This window comes from Rhinopithecus bieti, unplaced genomic scaffold (assembly GCF_001698545.2).
Source record: "Rhinopithecus bieti isolate Rb0 unplaced genomic scaffold, ASM169854v2 scaffold_30337, whole genome shotgun sequence".
In the NCBI taxonomy this organism is placed as follows: Eukaryota; Metazoa; Chordata; class Mammalia; order Primates; family Cercopithecidae; genus Rhinopithecus; species Rhinopithecus bieti.
The window spans coordinates 753,194-772,111 of record NW_016813238.1 but is presented as its reverse complement, the minus strand read 5'-3'; the positions used below and the strand labels follow the sequence as shown (position 1 = coordinate 772,111).

General features: G+C 43.5%; 1 protein-coding gene across 1 annotated transcript; it reads left to right on the top strand.

Moving 5' to 3' along the window:
- Positions 1 to 2,359: 2,359 nt before the first annotated feature.
- On the top strand, positions 2,360 to 17,775 carry ZNF599 (zinc finger protein 599). Its single transcript, XM_017847904.1, has 4 exons — positions 2,360 to 2,752; positions 6,011 to 6,137; positions 8,143 to 8,238; positions 15,301 to 17,775. Exons 1-4 carry the CDS (start codon positions 2,735 to 2,737, stop codon positions 16,821 to 16,823), a joined length of 1,764 nt encoding a protein of 587 aa, XP_017703393.1. The 5' UTR covers positions 2,360 to 2,734; the 3' UTR covers positions 16,824 to 17,775.
- The last annotated feature ends 1,143 nt before the right edge of the window (positions 17,776 to 18,918 follow it).

Genomic DNA, 18,918 nt, shown 5'->3' with positions numbered 1-18,918 from the left:
AGTGGTTTTAACATATTTAAATATATGTGCAACCATCCCCCCACAGTTATTTTTAAAACATTTCATCACCTCACAAAGAAACTCCATATCCCTTAGATATCAATCTGCTGTCCCACCACTACCCACCATCCCTAAGCAACCACTTATCTACCTTCAACCTCTATAGAGTTGCTTATCCTGCACACTTCATATACACACGGAATTATATACTATGTGTTTTTTGTAGCTGATTTTTTCACTTAACATGTTTTCAGTGTTCCTCCATGCTGTATCATATATCAGTACTGCAGTCCTTTCTTATGGCCGAATAATCTGTTATTTACATTTTTTTTAATCCATTCATCCATTGGTAAATGTGTTAGATTGTTCTTGCTTTGCTGTAAACGAAAACCTGAGACTGGATAATTTACAAAGAAAAGAAGTTTATTGGCTCACAGTTCTGCAGGCTGTACAGGAAGCATAGCACTAGCATCTGCTCAATTTCTGGTGAGGCCTCAGGAAGTTTCCATTCATGGTGCAAAGCAAAGGGGGGAGCCAGTGTATCACACGGTGAGAGCAGGAGCAAGAGAGAGTGAGGGGAAGATGCCACACACTTTTAAACAGTCAGATCTTGAGAAAACTCATTATCTTAAGAACAGCACCAAGGGGATGGCACCAAATCATTCATGAGAAATCTACCCTCATGATCAAGTCACCTCCCAGCAGGCCCCGTGATATGATATGGTTTGGCTGTGTCCCCACCCGAAATCTGGACTAGATGCATAACATATCACTCTGAGATCTTAACATTTAGATGAGGTCAGAGACTGGATGGAGATTTTGGCTTCTCACATTAAGAAGCATGTGAGAGTGTAGAATGTATAGGATAAATAATAGAATGGAAATCTGATGACTAAATTAATGGATTTTGCTAGAAAATGGCCAAAGGCTTATCAGTCCCATTATCTCTTTCTGGATTCTCTGGAGGACAGCACATCCTGGCTTCTCTTACATGTGGAGCTAGTTGAGTGGGTTGTAGACCATGGAATATGGGCAGAAGTGATTGCAAAATTGTGTCTTCATTATGTTTTCTCATTTCTGCTCCATCCTGGGGATGTCTCTTTGGACGTAATACTTTCACTTTTCACAGTGTCCAGGATTATTGCCCTCTTCATGTGGGCTACAGGTTTGGGTGGTGGGCTGAAAGTGTCTTGATGAGACAAGATCTGGTGACCCTGAGCTTCTGGGCATAAGCTGGGCTGTCTGGTTTGTGCCTGGTTCTGGCTTCCCTGGGGGCTGGAGGGCCAGAAGGGGAGGGGTCAGATCCTGGTTGCTGTGAATTAGAGATGAACAGTGACATGCCATCTTATATCACAAACTAGAAACCATGTCAACTCCACTCTTACCTTAGGGCTGCAGGTAGTTAGTCTCAGTGATCCTAAGTTTTGAATCATGTAAGAAAGTATCCCTTGGGCAATAGGTCTACCTGTATATTAGGGAACCCTCCTGCATATACGGTTTTAAAAAGACGCATATGCCAAATGGTGCAAAGTATTATTATGTAAAAATTTAAACAGTATTCATGAGGCTCCTGTTGAATCAGTCAACGTATTTTATGTTTTGACAAATGTCAGAGTCTGCAAAGAAGTTTCTCAGACCCTCCCCTAGCAGTGTATTGTGATGATGTTGCCAATAATACAGAATATTAATAATGATAGCAATAGCTCTTATGTTCTTATCGGTATGTTCCAGGCCCAGTGGTAAGCAATTCTTAGTTACTTCCCACCAAACAGGTGGCTTTGTCTCATTTATTTACTGGAATTTAAAGAGTCTGGCTCTCAAATGTTTTGGAGCATCCACTTTTCCTGGACAAGTTAAGCAGAGGGCTGGGTCCCACCCATCAGAGTAGCTGATTCAGTGGGTGAGGACTGAGAACTTGCATTTGTAACAAATTCCCAGGTAATGCTGATGTCATCTGAAAATTACTGATAGTGGAAATTTTAATATTATCATATTAAATAAATATCTTCATTTTCCTTAGGAATCTCCATCTCAAGGCTCAGAGAGATGAAATGCTGGCGCAGGGATACACAGGGAGGAAAGTTAAGGCGTGAGTCACCCGGTAGAGACATTTGAGAGTGGGTCATTGCCTCAGATAATTTCCACGGAAATCTGTGTACCTATCCTTTAAGAGGAGGTGAAGCCAATCCCTTTCTTGGGAACCTTGAGAAGCCGCATCACCGAGAACAGAGAGTGCGCTCCAGGTACCACCTGGATTCTGTCAAACTACATTACCCAGAAGGCAGTGCTACAAGGGACGGAAGCCGGCCCCAAGCCATAGACGGAAGGTGCAGAGGGGCGTTTCCCGTAGCGGCGTGGGCAGGACTTCCGGCGTCCAGTCTTCGGACGCCGTTAGGTTGAGGATGCTGTTGTTACGGACGCTACACCGGCCGCAACGCCAGACAGGGGCCACTTTTCGAGACCAAGTAGAGACGAACAGTGAGGAGGATAGGACCCACTTACACGGTTTTATGTCAGCCGCGATCTCACCCCCACAAGTGTCTGCAAAACGCTTCCTGAAGCCTTGGCGCCAGCCCTGTGTCCCCACGGCGCGCAGAGGCGGCGCCGCGAACCTTGTGCGCATTTTATACGGCGGCGAGGACTGAGGTCCCTCGCAGCCCAGAGCCGGAGCCCGGGGTCGGCCGAGCCAGCAGGACTCGCCGACTCTCACGGCGTCACCCCGCCCCCTGGGCCCATGGCGGCGCCGGCGTTGGTGAGTGGAGGGTTCCGCAGCCCGCGCGCGCTCGGGTCACCGCCCGCACCCATCCGCTGTAATACCTGGGATTCCGGGACTCTGCGCTTCTCCCTTTTGATACCCTAGGATATGGAGATCCCGGGAGAGGGTGAAGTGAGAGGGCAGGTCTAATCACTTCCTACCCAGGGTCCTGAATCCAGGACAGGAGTTGTAAGGAGAGGTGCCTGTTTCTGGCTCTCACCTTGAGCTGTCGCCTCGCTGCCCTCGGCCTCCATTCCCTCGGGTCTAAAATGCGAGTCTCAATAATTTTCTCTGTGGAGGCAACTGGAGCGGGTACGCTTGTGACGTGGTCCCCTTTCAGTGCTCCGAGAGCATCACTCTAGGTGCCGTCTTTGAAGAAGGACTTCCCAGGTCCTGCTGTTGTTTTAGGGAATCATTCCAGCGGAAGTCTGGCCCTACCAAAAGCTAGGAGAGGGAATGAGAGCCTCGAGGGCAAGAGGTGAGGCGGGAGCAGCATTTTTGGCAGGAGGCTAGAAGACAAGACGCTCATTGGATTTGTCTTTGTAGATGCCCTGTTTATTACAGATGAATCTGGCATGCCGCCTAACAGCAGTGAATCGTGCTCCTGTTTAACACATGCTCTTGTATTTAAAAAACAAATCCAGTTCAATATTCATTAATGACAGTGTACGTGAATGTGTGTCTCTTGGAATGTGAGCACATAACAGGCCCCAAGTTACTCTCCAGCATGTCACACTGTTGACTCCTCATAACTCTGATCACCTTCAGGAGTTGTCTATTCATTTTTCCCCACCTGGCCTGTTCTCTATCCTCAATCTAACCTTGTTCCAGGGTCTCTTCAGAGAGAGCTTCCCTGGTTTCATCATGTAAAGTCTCTCCCAGTCTTTGTGGTCTTCTCACTCTTGTGTTGTTTTCTAGAGTCTTCTGACTTTATCTTGATTGTTTATTGCTGAGGATCTGTCCCCTAACCCCGGAATGTGAGCTTCTGTTTTCCATCCCTAGCCCCAAAACTGTTCTGTTCTGGGCCTGTACCACTTAGTCGATAAGTGATTAATGAATGAGATTCTACCCTCTGGGGCTCCCATCCTACTTAGATTTAATCTAACCTGACCCCACCCCACACCCCACCATGGCTGCAGAGTCACTGCCCAGTCCACCAGGACACTTCCCCTCCCATTCTTCTCTCCTGCACTTGCCAAGCTCATTGGACAATTTTCCTTGTCACATTGTCCCTAGATCTCTGCAAGCCTTCTCCTGGATGTGTGCTGCATTGATCTCTCCTAGGGTGCTACCGGAGCAAATAGGAAAAATACTAACAGCAACAAATAATAGCTGGTCTTCACTGAGAACACTGGTAATGTGCTGAGAGGCAGTTTCTGCGTATTATCTTATTTAATGCCCTTCTTCTCAGAGTAAAATTCTTTCATTTTCCTTTCTTTACAGAAGAGGAACCGGAGACTCAGATTAACTACCCAAGGTTGCATAGGTCACAAGTAACAGAAACAATCCAGTATATCGAGCACAAAGGCCTACATTATTTATTTATTTATTTTTTGAAAGAGGGTCTAGCTCTGTTGCTCAGGCTGGAGTGCAGTGGCCCCATCACAGCTCACTAGCAATCCTCCCCATTAAGCCTCCCAAGTAGCTAGGATTATCGGTGTGTGCCACCACACCCAGCTAATTTTTTAATTTTTTGTAGAGACAGGGGCTCACTGTGTTGCCCAGGCTGGCCTTGAACTCCTGAACTCAAACAGTCCTCCCACTTTGGCCTCTCAAAGTACTTACTGGCATGAGTCAACATGCCCAGCCAAAAGCTTACATTTTTAACCAATATTTCACCCACAGTGGATTGGAGATCCCTTGGGGCGACAGCTAGTATACTTTGCAAGGGGAAGGTGCAGGCCTCTCTCTAGCAGGTGGGCATTGGAATGAAGGGGTCTTAGAGGAACCTTCCTGGCAAGGGGAACTGTATGGACAAAGGCAGAGGCATGAGGAGACGTAGAATGACACCAGGGCTTGTCACCTGCTGACATGTATTTTGTGTGATCATCTGATGGTCATCATGCCAACATCCCATTCTCACCCAGGACAGACAAGGTGCTTAAGGCAACTGCCCAGGTTCTTAGAGCCACAGCCTGCATTGCCCTTGGCCACTTGTGTTACCTGGTACCTAAGGGAAATGTGCTAATTGTGGCTCAGGAAGAAAAAGAACAGGTTAGTGCTCATTGTGGGATATTCCAGGGAGTCTGCAAGTCCCAGCTGCCTGAGGGCAGGGAAACCTTGTTTGAGCCCTCCTAAGCCCTAAGCAGTTGGCACCTCTTCAGGTACCTCTTCTATGAGGCAAAGAAAGGCTCTGCTCTTCCTTCCATATCTATGGAAATATTTTCAGGAGTGGCTGAAATTGTTATAATTGTAAAAATTATAGGAAATATTTTTAGCCCTTGTCACTGTGGATTCACTGTGGTAATGGAGGAGTACAGGGGTTACACCCATAGATCCTGGACCTGAGGGATGTGGGTTCAAATCCTGCTTCTGCTTATTAGACATGCACCTCTGAGTGACTTGACTCTGAGCCTCAGTTTGCTGACTGTGAAATGGAGATGATGATGGCATTTACATCATTGGCTATAGGATGATTACTGAAATTGACAAACACATTGTAACACATGCTGGGCACTGCAGTGTTTGCTTTATGAACATTTTCTCATTAATTCTCACAACAGTCTGTTGAAATGGGAACTATTAATGTATTGATGTGGAAACTGGGGCTCTAAGAAATTAAGAGACTTCTCCAAGGTCACACATCTGGCATGGGTTGGTTCAAGAGGCTGGATCTAAACTTCAGGAGCCTGATTCCAGACCTGGAGACATTTACTTGCTTGAACACAGCATGTAAAGCCCTCAGGTGCAGGCAAACAGTGCAGACCAGTGAGTCTCAGCTACTGCTGCTGTGATTATTGTTTGAATTCTTATTTTTCCCCATTCTTCTAACATCCTAGGATGTTACTGTCTGCTCTTCACAGTCATATGGGATTATCATTGTCTTGTATCATTTTCCAGTGGTTTCCAACATAGGAGGCTTTTCTCTCCCACATCTTTGTATTCTGTCAGCGGCACCATCTTCCTCCACAGAGTTCAGTGGAGGAGTTGCTCAGTGATTCAGGGCCTCTGGACCCTTTGCCAGTAACGAAGAAATGGGCTGTAATTTCACCTAATAGCTCCACAGCCACCTGTCACCTCTGTTTGACTTCCCAGGCATTAGTATCATTTGAAGATGTGGTTGTGACCTTCACTGGAGAGGAATGGGGGCACCTGGACCTGGCCCAGCGGACCCTGTACCAGGAGGTGATGCTGGAGACCTGCAGGCTCCTGGTCTCACTGGGTAAGACCTCATTACCCTCCCATGTTGGGGACCCACAGCCTCTTTGACTCCACCCTTTCTAGGCATGGCTGGTCCGGAAGCCTCAGGACCCACCCTTCCCTGATCCCTGCAGCCTCAGCACGTTGTGGTCTGACCTCCTCTTGCTGGGTTTCCTTTCGTGTCCATCAAAGATTGTTGTGTAAGGAACATAGTCCTCCTCAACACTTTCATCCCACTGTCTAGCACAGCTGGCCTCAGTCTGATATCCTTATCCTAGACTGCCGCAAGAGGTAATTGGCCCAGCTTGGTTAAGTCAAATGTCCTCACAGCCCAGTTAGCAGGACCTGTGGATAATGGGAGGTTCTGCAAGCAGCGGGTGATTGACACAGGTACTAAGGAGGTGCTTGTTTTCAGTGCTGCTGGTATCTTTCTCAGCAACACAGTCTCAGCTGAAAAGTCTATTTGGCCCCTGGCACCTGCACAGTTAACCCTTATTTCCTAAGGCCTGTGCCTTGCTCCTCTGCTGCTACAGATGATTATGTAAAGGGGGCATAGACACATTCTCAAATGGCATGGGTGTATGCTGTCTGAGAAAGCTGTTCTTTTTTTCTTTTCTCTTTCCTGTCTCTTGAATGTTGAGTTTTGGCTTAGGGCTGAATCTTTAACATTCCCATAGCTGTTAGTGAATTTCTTCCTCAGTAGAAAGAGTAGCCTCAAACTCCCAGCCTCGAGCAGGCAGCAGGAACTTGCTGGGACCTGATACCATTTTGATTTTGCCATTTTTATAGTAACCTGTCACAGCAAGTTAACTAATACCCGTAAAGTGCTTAGAATAGAGCTGGAAACAAAATAAGTGTTCCACATGTGTTTGCTACATTTAACAAATTAATAAATACCAAATGCTCTCCCACCTAAACCTTTAATGGCCAGTTTGCCCAGAAGTTGGTCTGAGTAGAAATTAATGGAGGCCCAAGGTCTCGCTTCGTCCAGATGTTCAAATGGTTACCGTCGACAGGACTCTCCCAGCCCTGCGTCCCTGCAAGGGATGAGTCATTAATGAAGTAAACGTGGTGTTATTTTATGACAACTGTGATTAGCTGTGAAAAGGAGATGTATGGGAAGAGCATTCCAGGAGGAGGGACCAACATGAGCAGCATCCCTGTGGGAGCAGGTGCTTGATTCCTTAACAGATGAAGGCAGGCCTGATTCCCCTTTAACACTGCTCATCACCCAGCTCAGTGCCAGGCATATGGCAGAACATTTGCTGAGTGTGCATGTGGCATGTAAGTGTGCATAATCCTATGGTGAACATTTGCTAAGTGACAGCTGGATGCATGCCAGGACAAGATTTTCCAGTTGATGCTTCTGGGTCCTGGTGCCTCAGTCACTGACTTCTCTCCAGAGTCTTCTGTCTTTTAGCCTTCCCAGTTGGCAAAATGTGTGTGGCTGCATGTGGAAGAAGACCACCTCCTGCCAGTTTCACCCTGAAAATAATTTATTACTTCACCTAATGAGAAGCCCTGAGGTGCTGCTGGCTCCTGGCTTGGTCGATGCCAATCCATGCTAACCCAGTTCTCTATCTGCTTTCTCTCCTCAGCCTAGGGCCCTGGCCAGTACCCTTGTGGGGCAGTAGGCCTCCATGTTTCGCTTCAGTCACTGGCCTGCCTTACACAACTGAGTATCAATAGATGCCATTCATCAGGCGATTTAGTCCTGTGTTTTTCAACCATCATGGGCACCAAAATCACCTGGGGAGCTTTAAAAACTACCAGTGCTCAGTCCTTCTGCTCAGAGAGTTGGTTTAATTTGTTCTGTTTTTGGAACTGGGTGTTGCTAGGTAGTTTTGATGCACAGGGTGGTTGAATCCTACTGACTTAGGTTAGTTAGGAAATAGTTTTGGTGAAGCAGGGGAGGTCCCCTTCTGGGGTTTCGTTGCAGTATGTTAAATGTATATTCTCCTTTCCACCTCAGACTTTTCTTTTGTCTTTACCTATATACCATACTCCATTTGTTTCTTCATGCACAGGGCATCCTGTTCCCAAACCAGAGCTGATCTACCTACTGGAACATGGACAGGACCTGTGGACAGTGAAGAGAGGCCTCTCCCAAAGCACTTGTGCAGGTTGGTGACTTTGAGAGTCTGGCAGCAAGTATCAGGGCAGCCTGCAGACCACCCAGGCATCACTGTGTCTGAAATGCCATGGGCAGCTATTTTATGGTCTTGAGCAGTCATGGAGCCCTTGACCCCATGGTCCCCCATCTTCCCACTCCGTCACACACTCTTCACCTTTATTCAGGTTGGAATATGCTCAGTAGGAGACAGATTCTAGGCTTTAATGATTTGCCACTCACTAGCCTCATGACTCTGGAGAAGTTGTGTGATGTCACTGTGCCTTTGGTGTATAAGTTAGGCTGAATTAATTACCTTCTCTGAAAAATAAACTCTAAAATCCTGGTGACTCAACAGATTTAGCTTAGTTTAGTTTTGTTTTTTCATCCATGCCATAGTCCAGTGTGGGTCAGTGGGAAAGCTGTGCACCTGTATTTATTTAGGGATCACATGCATTCTGTTGTCAATATGCAGCTTTAAGGTTGCCCCGGCCAAGAGGAATGGGAGAGGTGGGCAGTAGTCACTTCCATTTGCACACACACATCACTTCCATTCACATTTCATTGACAAGAACTGGGTATTAGGATACATGTTGTATCAGGCTGGGAAATGTGGTTTAGCTTTCTTATGCCCAAGGAGAAGAGCCCATGAGTATAGTGAACATACACTTATCTGATAAACTTAGCCTACATTTGAAAGATAGTGATGATAGTTTCTGCATGACTGGGTTGTTTGGGAATGTGATTGCATAACAGGAAACTGCCTAGCACACTGCCTGACCCAGAGTGGCTCAACAGAAGTTACCTGTTAGTAATATTCATGTAGTGTTAGTCATAAGGAATAGTGATAGCTCGGATGTTCTTCTGCATTCAGAAGACAGTCCTTTCTTTTCCTGCAGATTACTATTTCAAACTACACTCTGCATCCCACCATTTTTCACCTTCTCCAGCCCGTCATTTATTGATCCATCCATCCATCCATCCATCCTTTCATTTGTGTATCAGATACCCAGAAGCACTCCCTAGCCCTACTGTTTTCTGGCCCTCCTGTCTTCTAAAACCTCAAGGTGATGATTGCCTTTGTCATTCCCACATCTGGGCTGCCAAAGGGAGTTGGAGCCATCAAGCAGCTGGATTTGTGACACTGCAGATTCACCATCTCGCCCCTCTAGTGCCCTTCTTGCCTGCTCAGCCAGCTTTCACCCCCTCCCCAGTTCCACATCTTCACTTGAATTGTCTCAGAGGCACCTCATACTCATCATGCTTCAAAAGGACCTCATGACCTCCCCACTTTCAGCTAATGCCCCTTTCAATGAGTAGAGAAGGCTAAAAACAAACGTGGACAACTCCTCAATACCTCCATCTCCCTCATACCCAATATCCAGCCATCCCTGAACCTTGACCGCTTTACATCATCCGTGTCTCCTGAATCCCCCACCTTCACCAGTTCCATCAGCTCCAGCATTAGTACTCCAGGCCAAGTGATTATCTCTCGCCTGCATAATGCCACCATATTCCTCACTGTTTTCCCCACATGTGCTCTGTGCCTCTGGTCAGCCCTGTGTGCTATATCTGCATCCACTCACATATTCTGTGTATCACCGCCTCCCTTGCCACTGATGTCAGAGCATCTGACCTACTTTATGAATAAAGCCTACACACTTGATTTTCTTGCTTTTTGACACTTACTGATTCACGTGCATCTGACTCATCCTGCAACTTCCTTCTCACTTCTGTGGAAGAGTTCTCATCCTAGCCATGGCTAATTTCTCCAGCAGAATCTAGATTACACTTTCTGCCTTCTCAGGTGTATTAGCCGTCTACTGCTATTCATATGTAACCATATTACCACAAACCCTGCAGCTGGAAACATCACTCATTTATTATCTCCCACCTGTGGATTGGGAGTCCGGGCACAGCTTAGCTGGGTCCTCTCAGGACTGTCATAGGCAGCTCATAGCTCATCACAGTCAGCTCACTTCTTCAAATCAAGCCACTATGTGAGACTCCAGCAAAACTGATGCTCCAGTCTTATAAAATTACATATATTTTATCACGTACCTTCCATCATCTTTGCCATATTCTATTCTTTAGAAGCAAATCGAGGTCCTGCCAGCATTCTTACAGGGGGACTACAAAAGGGTGTGAACACCATGACTTGGGGATCATGAGAAGCCATACATGAATCTCTCTGCTGCATCAGGGAACATGCTTCTTCACTTATTTCCTACCTCTTCTATATTTTCATCCCTTCTGTACTCAACATTTTTAAAAATGATGATGTTTCTGATACCTGGGGGAAACTTTTTTTTTTAATGCTCTTACGTCTCCAGCAGCATCTAAATATTGCTGACTCTATTTCACCTGAACAGCCAAGCTTGTTGGAGGAGTCTTCTCATTCTTTGAAGAGACATCTACACAAGACCTTCCTTTATTTTTTCCCTTATTTTGTACTGAGGTGCAATTTATACATAATAAGTGTACAAATCATAAAGTTTCATTTCTATAAAATTTTATATATGTACAAGTCAGAGAAACCACCTCACAGTTCAAGAAATACAGTGTTTTCAGCACTTAACAGGCTCCTTGTGCTCATTCTTTGTCAGTATCCCCTTCTACAAAAGTAGCCCGTGTTTACACTCTATCACCATACATTAGTTTTGAAGGCATATATGTAGAATCTCCCAGTATATACTCTGTCCTGACTTCCTTCAATAATCTTTATGACTCAGATTCATTCATGTGGTTGCATGTAGTTGGAGTTAGTTCATTACCATCATTGAATGAATAGACTACATATACCCATTTTCCTATTGATGGACATTTGACTTGGTCTCCATTTTTGGAATATTATGAAGACTACTCTTACGAATATTCTTGATTTTATTTTTTGTTGGATATAAACCCATATTTCTGTGGGGAATATACATACAAGTAGACTGGCCAGATCAAGTGTGGGCATAGGATTAGCTTTAATCGAAACCACCAGTTTCAGAGTGACTCACCATTTCACATTTCCACCAGCCATGTATGAGAGCCTTCATTGTTCCACATACCCTGAGCAGTTGGTGTCTTTCCCTTTACTCCTTGATGCCTGGCAGTGGTGTTGCTCAGCACCACAGCACTTAATGTGTTCTTACCCAGGTCACTGTTGCCATCCTGATTGCTAAATTCAACTATAATAATGATAATAGACAGTGGTCTATAGTTTACCAAACATTTACCCTTTGTCACGCAAATGAACTTTTGTTTGGTTTTTGGTTTTTTTCGAGACAGGGTCTCACTCTGTCGCCTAGGCTAGTGTGCAGTGGCACAATCTCAGCTCATTGCAGCCTCTGCCTCTTGGGTTCAAGTGATTCTTGTGCCTCAGCCTCCTAACTGCAATTACAGGCATACACCACCACACCTGGCTGATTTTTTTGTATTTTAGGTAGAGATGGGGTTTTGCTATGTTGGCCAGGCTGGTAATTCCTGGCCTCAAGTGATCTTCCTGCCTCAGCCTCCCAAAGCACTGGGATTACAGGTGTGAGCCCCCACACCCAGCCACAAACGAATGTTTTATATGCTTTTTCTCCTAATAGCTTGTAGGCAGGAACTGAGAGCATCCCAGTTTTTCAGATGAGGAAAGTGAGTCTTAGAAAAGTGTGTTAGTCTGCTCTGGCTGCTGTAATAAAATGCTATAGACTGCATGGCTTATATAGCAGAAATGTATTTTCTCTCAGTCTAGAGGCTGCAAGTCTAAGGGCAAGGTACCAGCATAGTTGGGTTCTGATAAGGTTTGTCTTCCCAGCTTGCAGACGGCTGTCTTCTCACTTTGTGCTCACATGGCCTTCCCTCAGTGCCTTCACACACAGTGGAAGCTCTCTAGTGTCTCTTCTTACAAGAGGTTTACCATGTTGGCCAGGCTGGTCTTGAACTCCCGACCTTCAGTGATCCGCCTGTCTTGGCCTTCCAAAGTGCTGGGATTACAGGCATGAGCCACCACACCTGGCCCCCCCTCTGACTTTCATAATTGTCCCTAGGTGTGCAGAATTAGAAAAATGGTAAATAGTGATTTATGACACATTGTTGTCATTAGTCAATGCGTGTCCTGGTTTTTTGTTTTATTTTCTTTCATTGCATTTTATTAATATATTTATTCATCCTCCTTTAAAAAGATCGTAATGAACACCTCCAAATTTTTGCCAAGTACAAGAACATTACCTGCTTCCTGCATCTGTTGATGTGTTTCTTTCCTTTCCCATTCCTGTGCTGCCTCCCTTGTATACATGGCCAATTTAAGATTTGTTATTCCATTGCTTATTCTGTAGGAAGATTCAGGGTTTTCCCATAAATATAGGCTATTCAGATATTCTGTTTTTGCTTGTCAGTTTTGGTAATTTGAGTGATTTAAAATATTTGCCCACTTTGTCTTCCCATTACTTTTTAAGATTGTTTCATCTCAAAATGGTACATTTTGTATTTTATCACAATAAAAGTCAGAAAAATAAATTTAACATATCTATATATCTTTTTATAATGCCATTTAAAACTGATAAACCTTCTAAAAAAATAAAAGGTTGTTACATTGTATTCTCGTGTGTGTGTATTTTGCTTTTTTTGAACATTATAAAAAGTGTATTGTGGTTTATATTGTCTTCTAGGGTTTTCACTCGTATTCAACAGTAAGTTACTAACATTCATGATGCATATAGCTGTGGTTCACTCATTTTTTTCCTGCTATAGTCAATTGCATGAATATAACACAATGTATTCATTTTCAGGGAGAGCTTAAAATGTTTGCTTACTGGTTTTGTTCTCACAAACAATGCTGCCATAAATTCATATATGTGTCCTCAGACACATCTATAGGAGTTTCTCTTAGTAAAGTTCCTTGGACTGGCATTTCTGGATTATAAGATAAGCAAAAGAAGAATTTTACTAGATAATGCTCTGTTGTTTCCTAAAAGGGTTGTACCCATTTCACTTCCCTTGCCGTATCTGAACGATTTCATAGAACAACATACTCTTCAATAGTTGATGTTGTCAGGTCCTTTAGTTTTTTCAACCTAGTGAGTATAAAATGGGGCATCTTATTGTGGTCTTAATTTGTTTTTCCCCCATTACCAAGAAAGGTGAACACATGTTGATTGGTCAATGTATATCTTCTGTGGAATATCAGTGCATAATATGTTCATTTTTCATTTTGGGGTAGAGTGAAGTTCCCAGCCATAAGTGTGAGTTTATTTCTCCTTTCAACTCAGTTTTTGGTTCATGTATTTTGAGGCTCTGGTGTTTGGTGCATACAGATTTAAGATGATTTTTTCTTCCTGGTTCCATGGTCTTCTCTTTATCTTGTGATGCCACTCTTTGCCTCATTTTCTTAGGTCTTTGCTATCTGGTACTAATGTTACCTTTTTTCTTTGTTTGCTTTTTTGTTTATTATATTTACTCTAGTCAAATTACTCTTCATTTATGATTAATGCTTTTATATCTTGTTGTAGAAATCTTTCTCAAAAGATATTCATTTTTATTTTGTGTTTAATGTTTAGCTTCTGACAGTTGGATCTTAATCACTCTGGAGGTAATTCTGTATGTGGTGTGAGGTAGGAATATTATTTCATTTTTCTCCATGTGGCAAATAATTTTTCTAAATCCATTTATTGAATGGTTCCTCCTTTTCCCAATGGCCTTCTCTGCTGCTTCTATCATATATCAAAGTTACATATATACATTTCTGAGTTCTCTATTTCATTTTTCCCTTTCACTGTTTATCTTATATCTATGCCTAACCACACTGCCTGAATGCATATAGTTTCATCATAATACTAATTCCTCATAGGATAAGTCCCCTGCTTTATTCTTCAGAGTTATCCTAGTCTCTGTAGTAGCTGACTGGTCTCTATCCACAGTCAGCTTGTCAATATCTATGAAAAACCCTATTGAGATTTTATCTGATGTTATATTGAATTTAGAAGTGAATTTAGGGAGAACTGACAACTTTATATTGATTAATCTCTTTTCATATAGATCTTTAGTGTGTTAAGTTTTATAATTTTCTTCATGTAGATCTTAGCTATTTTCTGCATGTTCATTTAGTCTTTATTCAGACATTGTGGACTCATTATGTTCATCCAGATGCTTCTCACCCTCCTCACTTTTACAGGCAAGAATCCTGAGAATATGTTTCTTCTCTGTCTCTGCCTGCCTTTCCATCCTCATCTCCATCATCTCATTCCATTTACATTACTCAGCAATCAGCATTCTCTCAAGACTTTCAACCCTTGTACATTCTGTTTTCATCTGCCAAAGTTTCCCTCCTAATTCCTCTATCTGGGAACTCCTACTCTTCTTTTTAAAGAAAGCTCACATAGCACCTTTTCTTGGTGCTGTGATCCAAGACATCCTCTGATCCCTCTCTGTCTCTCTTCTGGGCCATGTTAAGTGTACCTTCCCTGCATTGTCATAGCGCCATGAGACTGCCTCTGTCAGAGCACATTCATCACACACATTGTAATTATTAGTCTACCCACTCTCCCTCATTTGGGAGAGTGAGGAGCTGTCTCCATTCCAGATTCTCTGTCCTCTGCCCTTGCTTTTCCTTTGGGTTTCCTTTTAAAGATCTCAAGAGTCCAAGAATTAGGAAAGAATTTGCAAGCCTGGTTTTGAGAGATGTAAAAATGCAGTAGGCGGCCAGGTGCGGTGGCTCACGCCTGTAATCCCAGCACTTTGGGAGGCCGAGGTGGGCGGATCACGAGGTCGGGAGATCGAGACCATCCTGGCTAACATGGTGAAACCCCGTCTCTACTACAAATACAAAAACATTAGCTCGGTGTGGTGGCGGCGCCTGTAGTCCCAGCTACTCTGGAGGCTGAGGCAGGAGAATGGTGTGAACCCGTGAGGCAGAGCTTGCAGTGAGCCAAGATCGTGCCACAGCACTCGAGCCTGAGCGACAGAACAAGACTCAAAAAAAAAAAAAAATGCAGTAGACATCAGAGACACTGTTGTTACCTTCATTCTTCTGCTAAAGTGGTGATTTTGTTTGTTCTATGTTGACATCACTAATGTTGATTTTTTTATATTGGATTTCCTTCAGGTGAAAAAGCGAAACCCAAGACTACAGAGCCTACTGTTTCTCAACTGGCCTTCTCTGAGGAATCCTCTTTCCAGGAACTTCTGGCACAGAGATCCTCAAGAGATTCCAGGTTTGGGCAAGCTAGAGATGAGGAAAAGCTAATAGAAATTCAGGAAGGGAACTTGAGGACAGGAACAAACCCGCACAAAGAGATATGCCCTGAAAAGTTGAGCTATAAACATGATGATTTGGAGCCAGATGATAGTCTGGGCTTAAGGGTTTTACAGGAACGAGTCACTCCACAAGATGCTCTCCATGAACATGACTCTCAACGACCAGGAAAAGACCCCATAATTGATGCAAGGAATAACCCTTACACATGCATGGAATGTGGGAAAGGCTTTAGCAAGAAGTGGGCCCTTGTTCGGCATCAACAGATTCATGCTGGAGTGAAGCCCTATGAGTGCAATGAGTGTGGGAAAGCCTGTCGTTATATGGCTGATGTCATTCGACATATGAGGCTTCATACTGGGGAAAAGCCATATGAGTGTATTGAGTGTGGGAAAGCCTTCAAACGCAGGTTTCACCTCACAGAGCACCAGCGTATTCACACTGGAGATAAGCCCTATGAGTGCAAAGAATGTGACAAAGCATTCACCCACCGCTCTTCTTTTATCCAGCATAATATGACTCACACTCGAGAAAACCCTTTTATGCAAAGAATGTGGGAAAGCTTTTACTACAGCTCCTCATTTGCTCAACACATGAGGATTCATACTAGAAAGAAACTCTATGAGTGCAGTGAATGTGGAAAGGCCTTCACGCACCGCTCCACATTTATCCAGCACAATATGACCCACACGGGAGAAAAACCATTTTTATGTAAAGAATGTGGAAAAGCCTTTTGCCTCAACTCATCCTTTACTCAGCACATGAGGATTCACACTGGAGAGAAACCCTATGAGTGCGGTGAATGTGGAAAGGCCTTTACTCATCGCTCCACTTTCATCCGACATAAGAGGACCCACACCGGAGAGAAGCCCTTTGAGTGCAAAGAATGTGGGAAGGCCTTTTGTGACAGCTCTTCCTTAATTCAACACATGAGGATTCACACTGGTGAGAAGCCTTATGAGTGCAGTAAATGTGGAAAGGCCTTTACACACCACTCTGTTTTTATTCGACACAACAGGACCCACAGTGGACAAAAACCCTTGGAGTGCAAAGAATGTGCAAAAGCCTTTTACTATAGCTCTTCCTTCACTCGACACATGAGGATTCACACTGGAGAGAAGCCCTATGTTTGTAGAGAATGTGGGAAGGCTTTTACCCAACCTGCAAATTTTGTTCGGCATAATAGGATCCACACTGGAGAAAAACCCTTTGAATGCAAAGAATGTGAGAAAGCCTTCTGTGACAACTTTGCTTTAACTCAGCACATGAGAACTCACACTGGAGAGAAACCCTTTGAATGCAATGAGTGTGGAAAGACCTTCAGCCACAGTTCATCGTTCACTCACCATCGAAAGATTCATACCAGAGTTTAAAAGATACAGGAAGGACTTTTACAAGTGTGTTCGCCTTTAGTGAACTCAGTGGTGACATACCTTTCCTTTTGAATATAACTATTGAGGGAAATCTTTTGGCCAGAGAAATGTCTTAGTATCTGAGAATTTATACTAACAAGAAACAAAATTGTCCCTGTGAAATCTTTTTGTGGCAGGTAATCACTTATCATTCAAAGAATTATATTAAAGATTGACCCAGTTTAGAGCCTTACAGTGTACCTGAGAATAATCGAGAGGAGAGACCTGGTGGTTAACATGCATTTAGGTAAAATGTCAGCAACAACTTTCCTCTTATTAATACTATAAATCCATCTCAAGCATATTTTAAAATAATGAGAGATGGAGGAAACAATCTAGAAGAGAAAAGAAAAAGACGTGCATAACTTGTTTTCAATTTCCCTGTTTATGACAGTTTGTCATTTGGCAGGTTGGGGGATGGAACAGGGAATAAGACATTGAAAAAGTCTCATCCCCTTTGTATGTCTTACATACATATATCTCTAAGGAGAATTGGACCATTGAGGGCAGCTCTGCCAACATTTATTAGAAATATTCATTGTTCCAAAACTGTCATCTCTACCCTTGAGGGAGTGTAAGTCTTTGTGAGAAATATAAAGGCTTGAGTCATGAAATACGTAACACATGTGCACATGTACACACATTCATATATATATATATGCAGTGAATTGTTACTCGTGGTAGTTAGGTTCTGTGAATTTTCTGTGCACACTGAATTAGTGAATGCTGAATGATTGTTGCTAGGGGAAATACAGGGTTAGCTTCTATGAGCCTTGGATCCAAATATTTTTATCAACCAGTCAACATATAACTTTCTTCTATGGGTATTTGTTTGTCTGTTTAAAGACACCTTATCAGTGTTTCTTGAATAATTATAATTACTACTCTTTATAATAAAAATATTTTAATTATAGCATGTTTGTGTAATGTACTCAGTATATTATTATACTGCTTTACCTCTTAATTATGTACACACAGTACACATATACAGTATTCATATACAATAAACACAGTAAACTGTACAGTATTCATACAGTAAATGATACTGTGAACACCTATACGATACAGTACAGTCATGCCAATAAAGATAGTCCTGGGGGAAAAACATTAAAGATTAAAAAAAAGATTAAAATTGTACTTTTGATGGAGCTGCAAGATGGGACAGCACACTGTATGGTTAAACTTCTTGACTTTGACTTACCCCCAGAAAACTAAGGAAGAGGTTGATGCAACTTACTCTGCAGAAGAGGAAGGCGTTTCTGAGGGTGCCATATCAACATCTGGCAATTTTACTTCAGGAGTTTGACTTTTACCACTTGTTGACAGCATCAGCAGTTTTCCCTCCTGAACTGGCATGAAAAATTGCATCAGCCTTGTCTGGCTTTTCGCCTAAAGTGTTTTTATCTTTTTTTGAGACGGGGTCTCACTCTGTTGCCCAGGCTAGAGTGCAGTGGAGTGATCACAGCTGACTGCAGCCTTGCCTCCTGGGCTGAAGCAATCCTCCCACCTGAGCTTCCCGAGTAGCTGGGATCACAGGTATGTACCATAATGCCCAGCTCATTTGTTTTTTGTAGAGGTGGGGGTCTCACTATATTGCGCAGGGTGGTCTCAAACTCCTGGACTCAAGTGATCCTCCTTCCTCAGCCTCCAAAGTGTTGGGATTACAGGCATGAACCACTGTGCCCAGCCCCACCTGAGTGTCCCAGTATAAAGGAGTGCAGTGGAGGTTAGGGGCTGAAATTTGAGGCTACATTCGAGTATAGGGTCATAGTCTTCCATGTAATTGAAAATGTTTCCAAGGCAGGATTTCAGTTTGATATTTTTGCTGCTGTGAGGACAATTCTTGGAATCTTAGGCTGACCTTCATCACAATCTTTAATCATCACTGACTTTGATGCCTCAATAACATTGCTTACAGTGACTGGCTTCCAGTAGTCCAAAATCGTGGTTTCCTTGTTGGTGTTGAGAGCCTCACAAGCCTTGCTATAAAGGTGCTTCATATTGTGCACCTTGAAAGCTTTTAAGTATGCTCTAATTGAAGGGTTGTATGACAGAT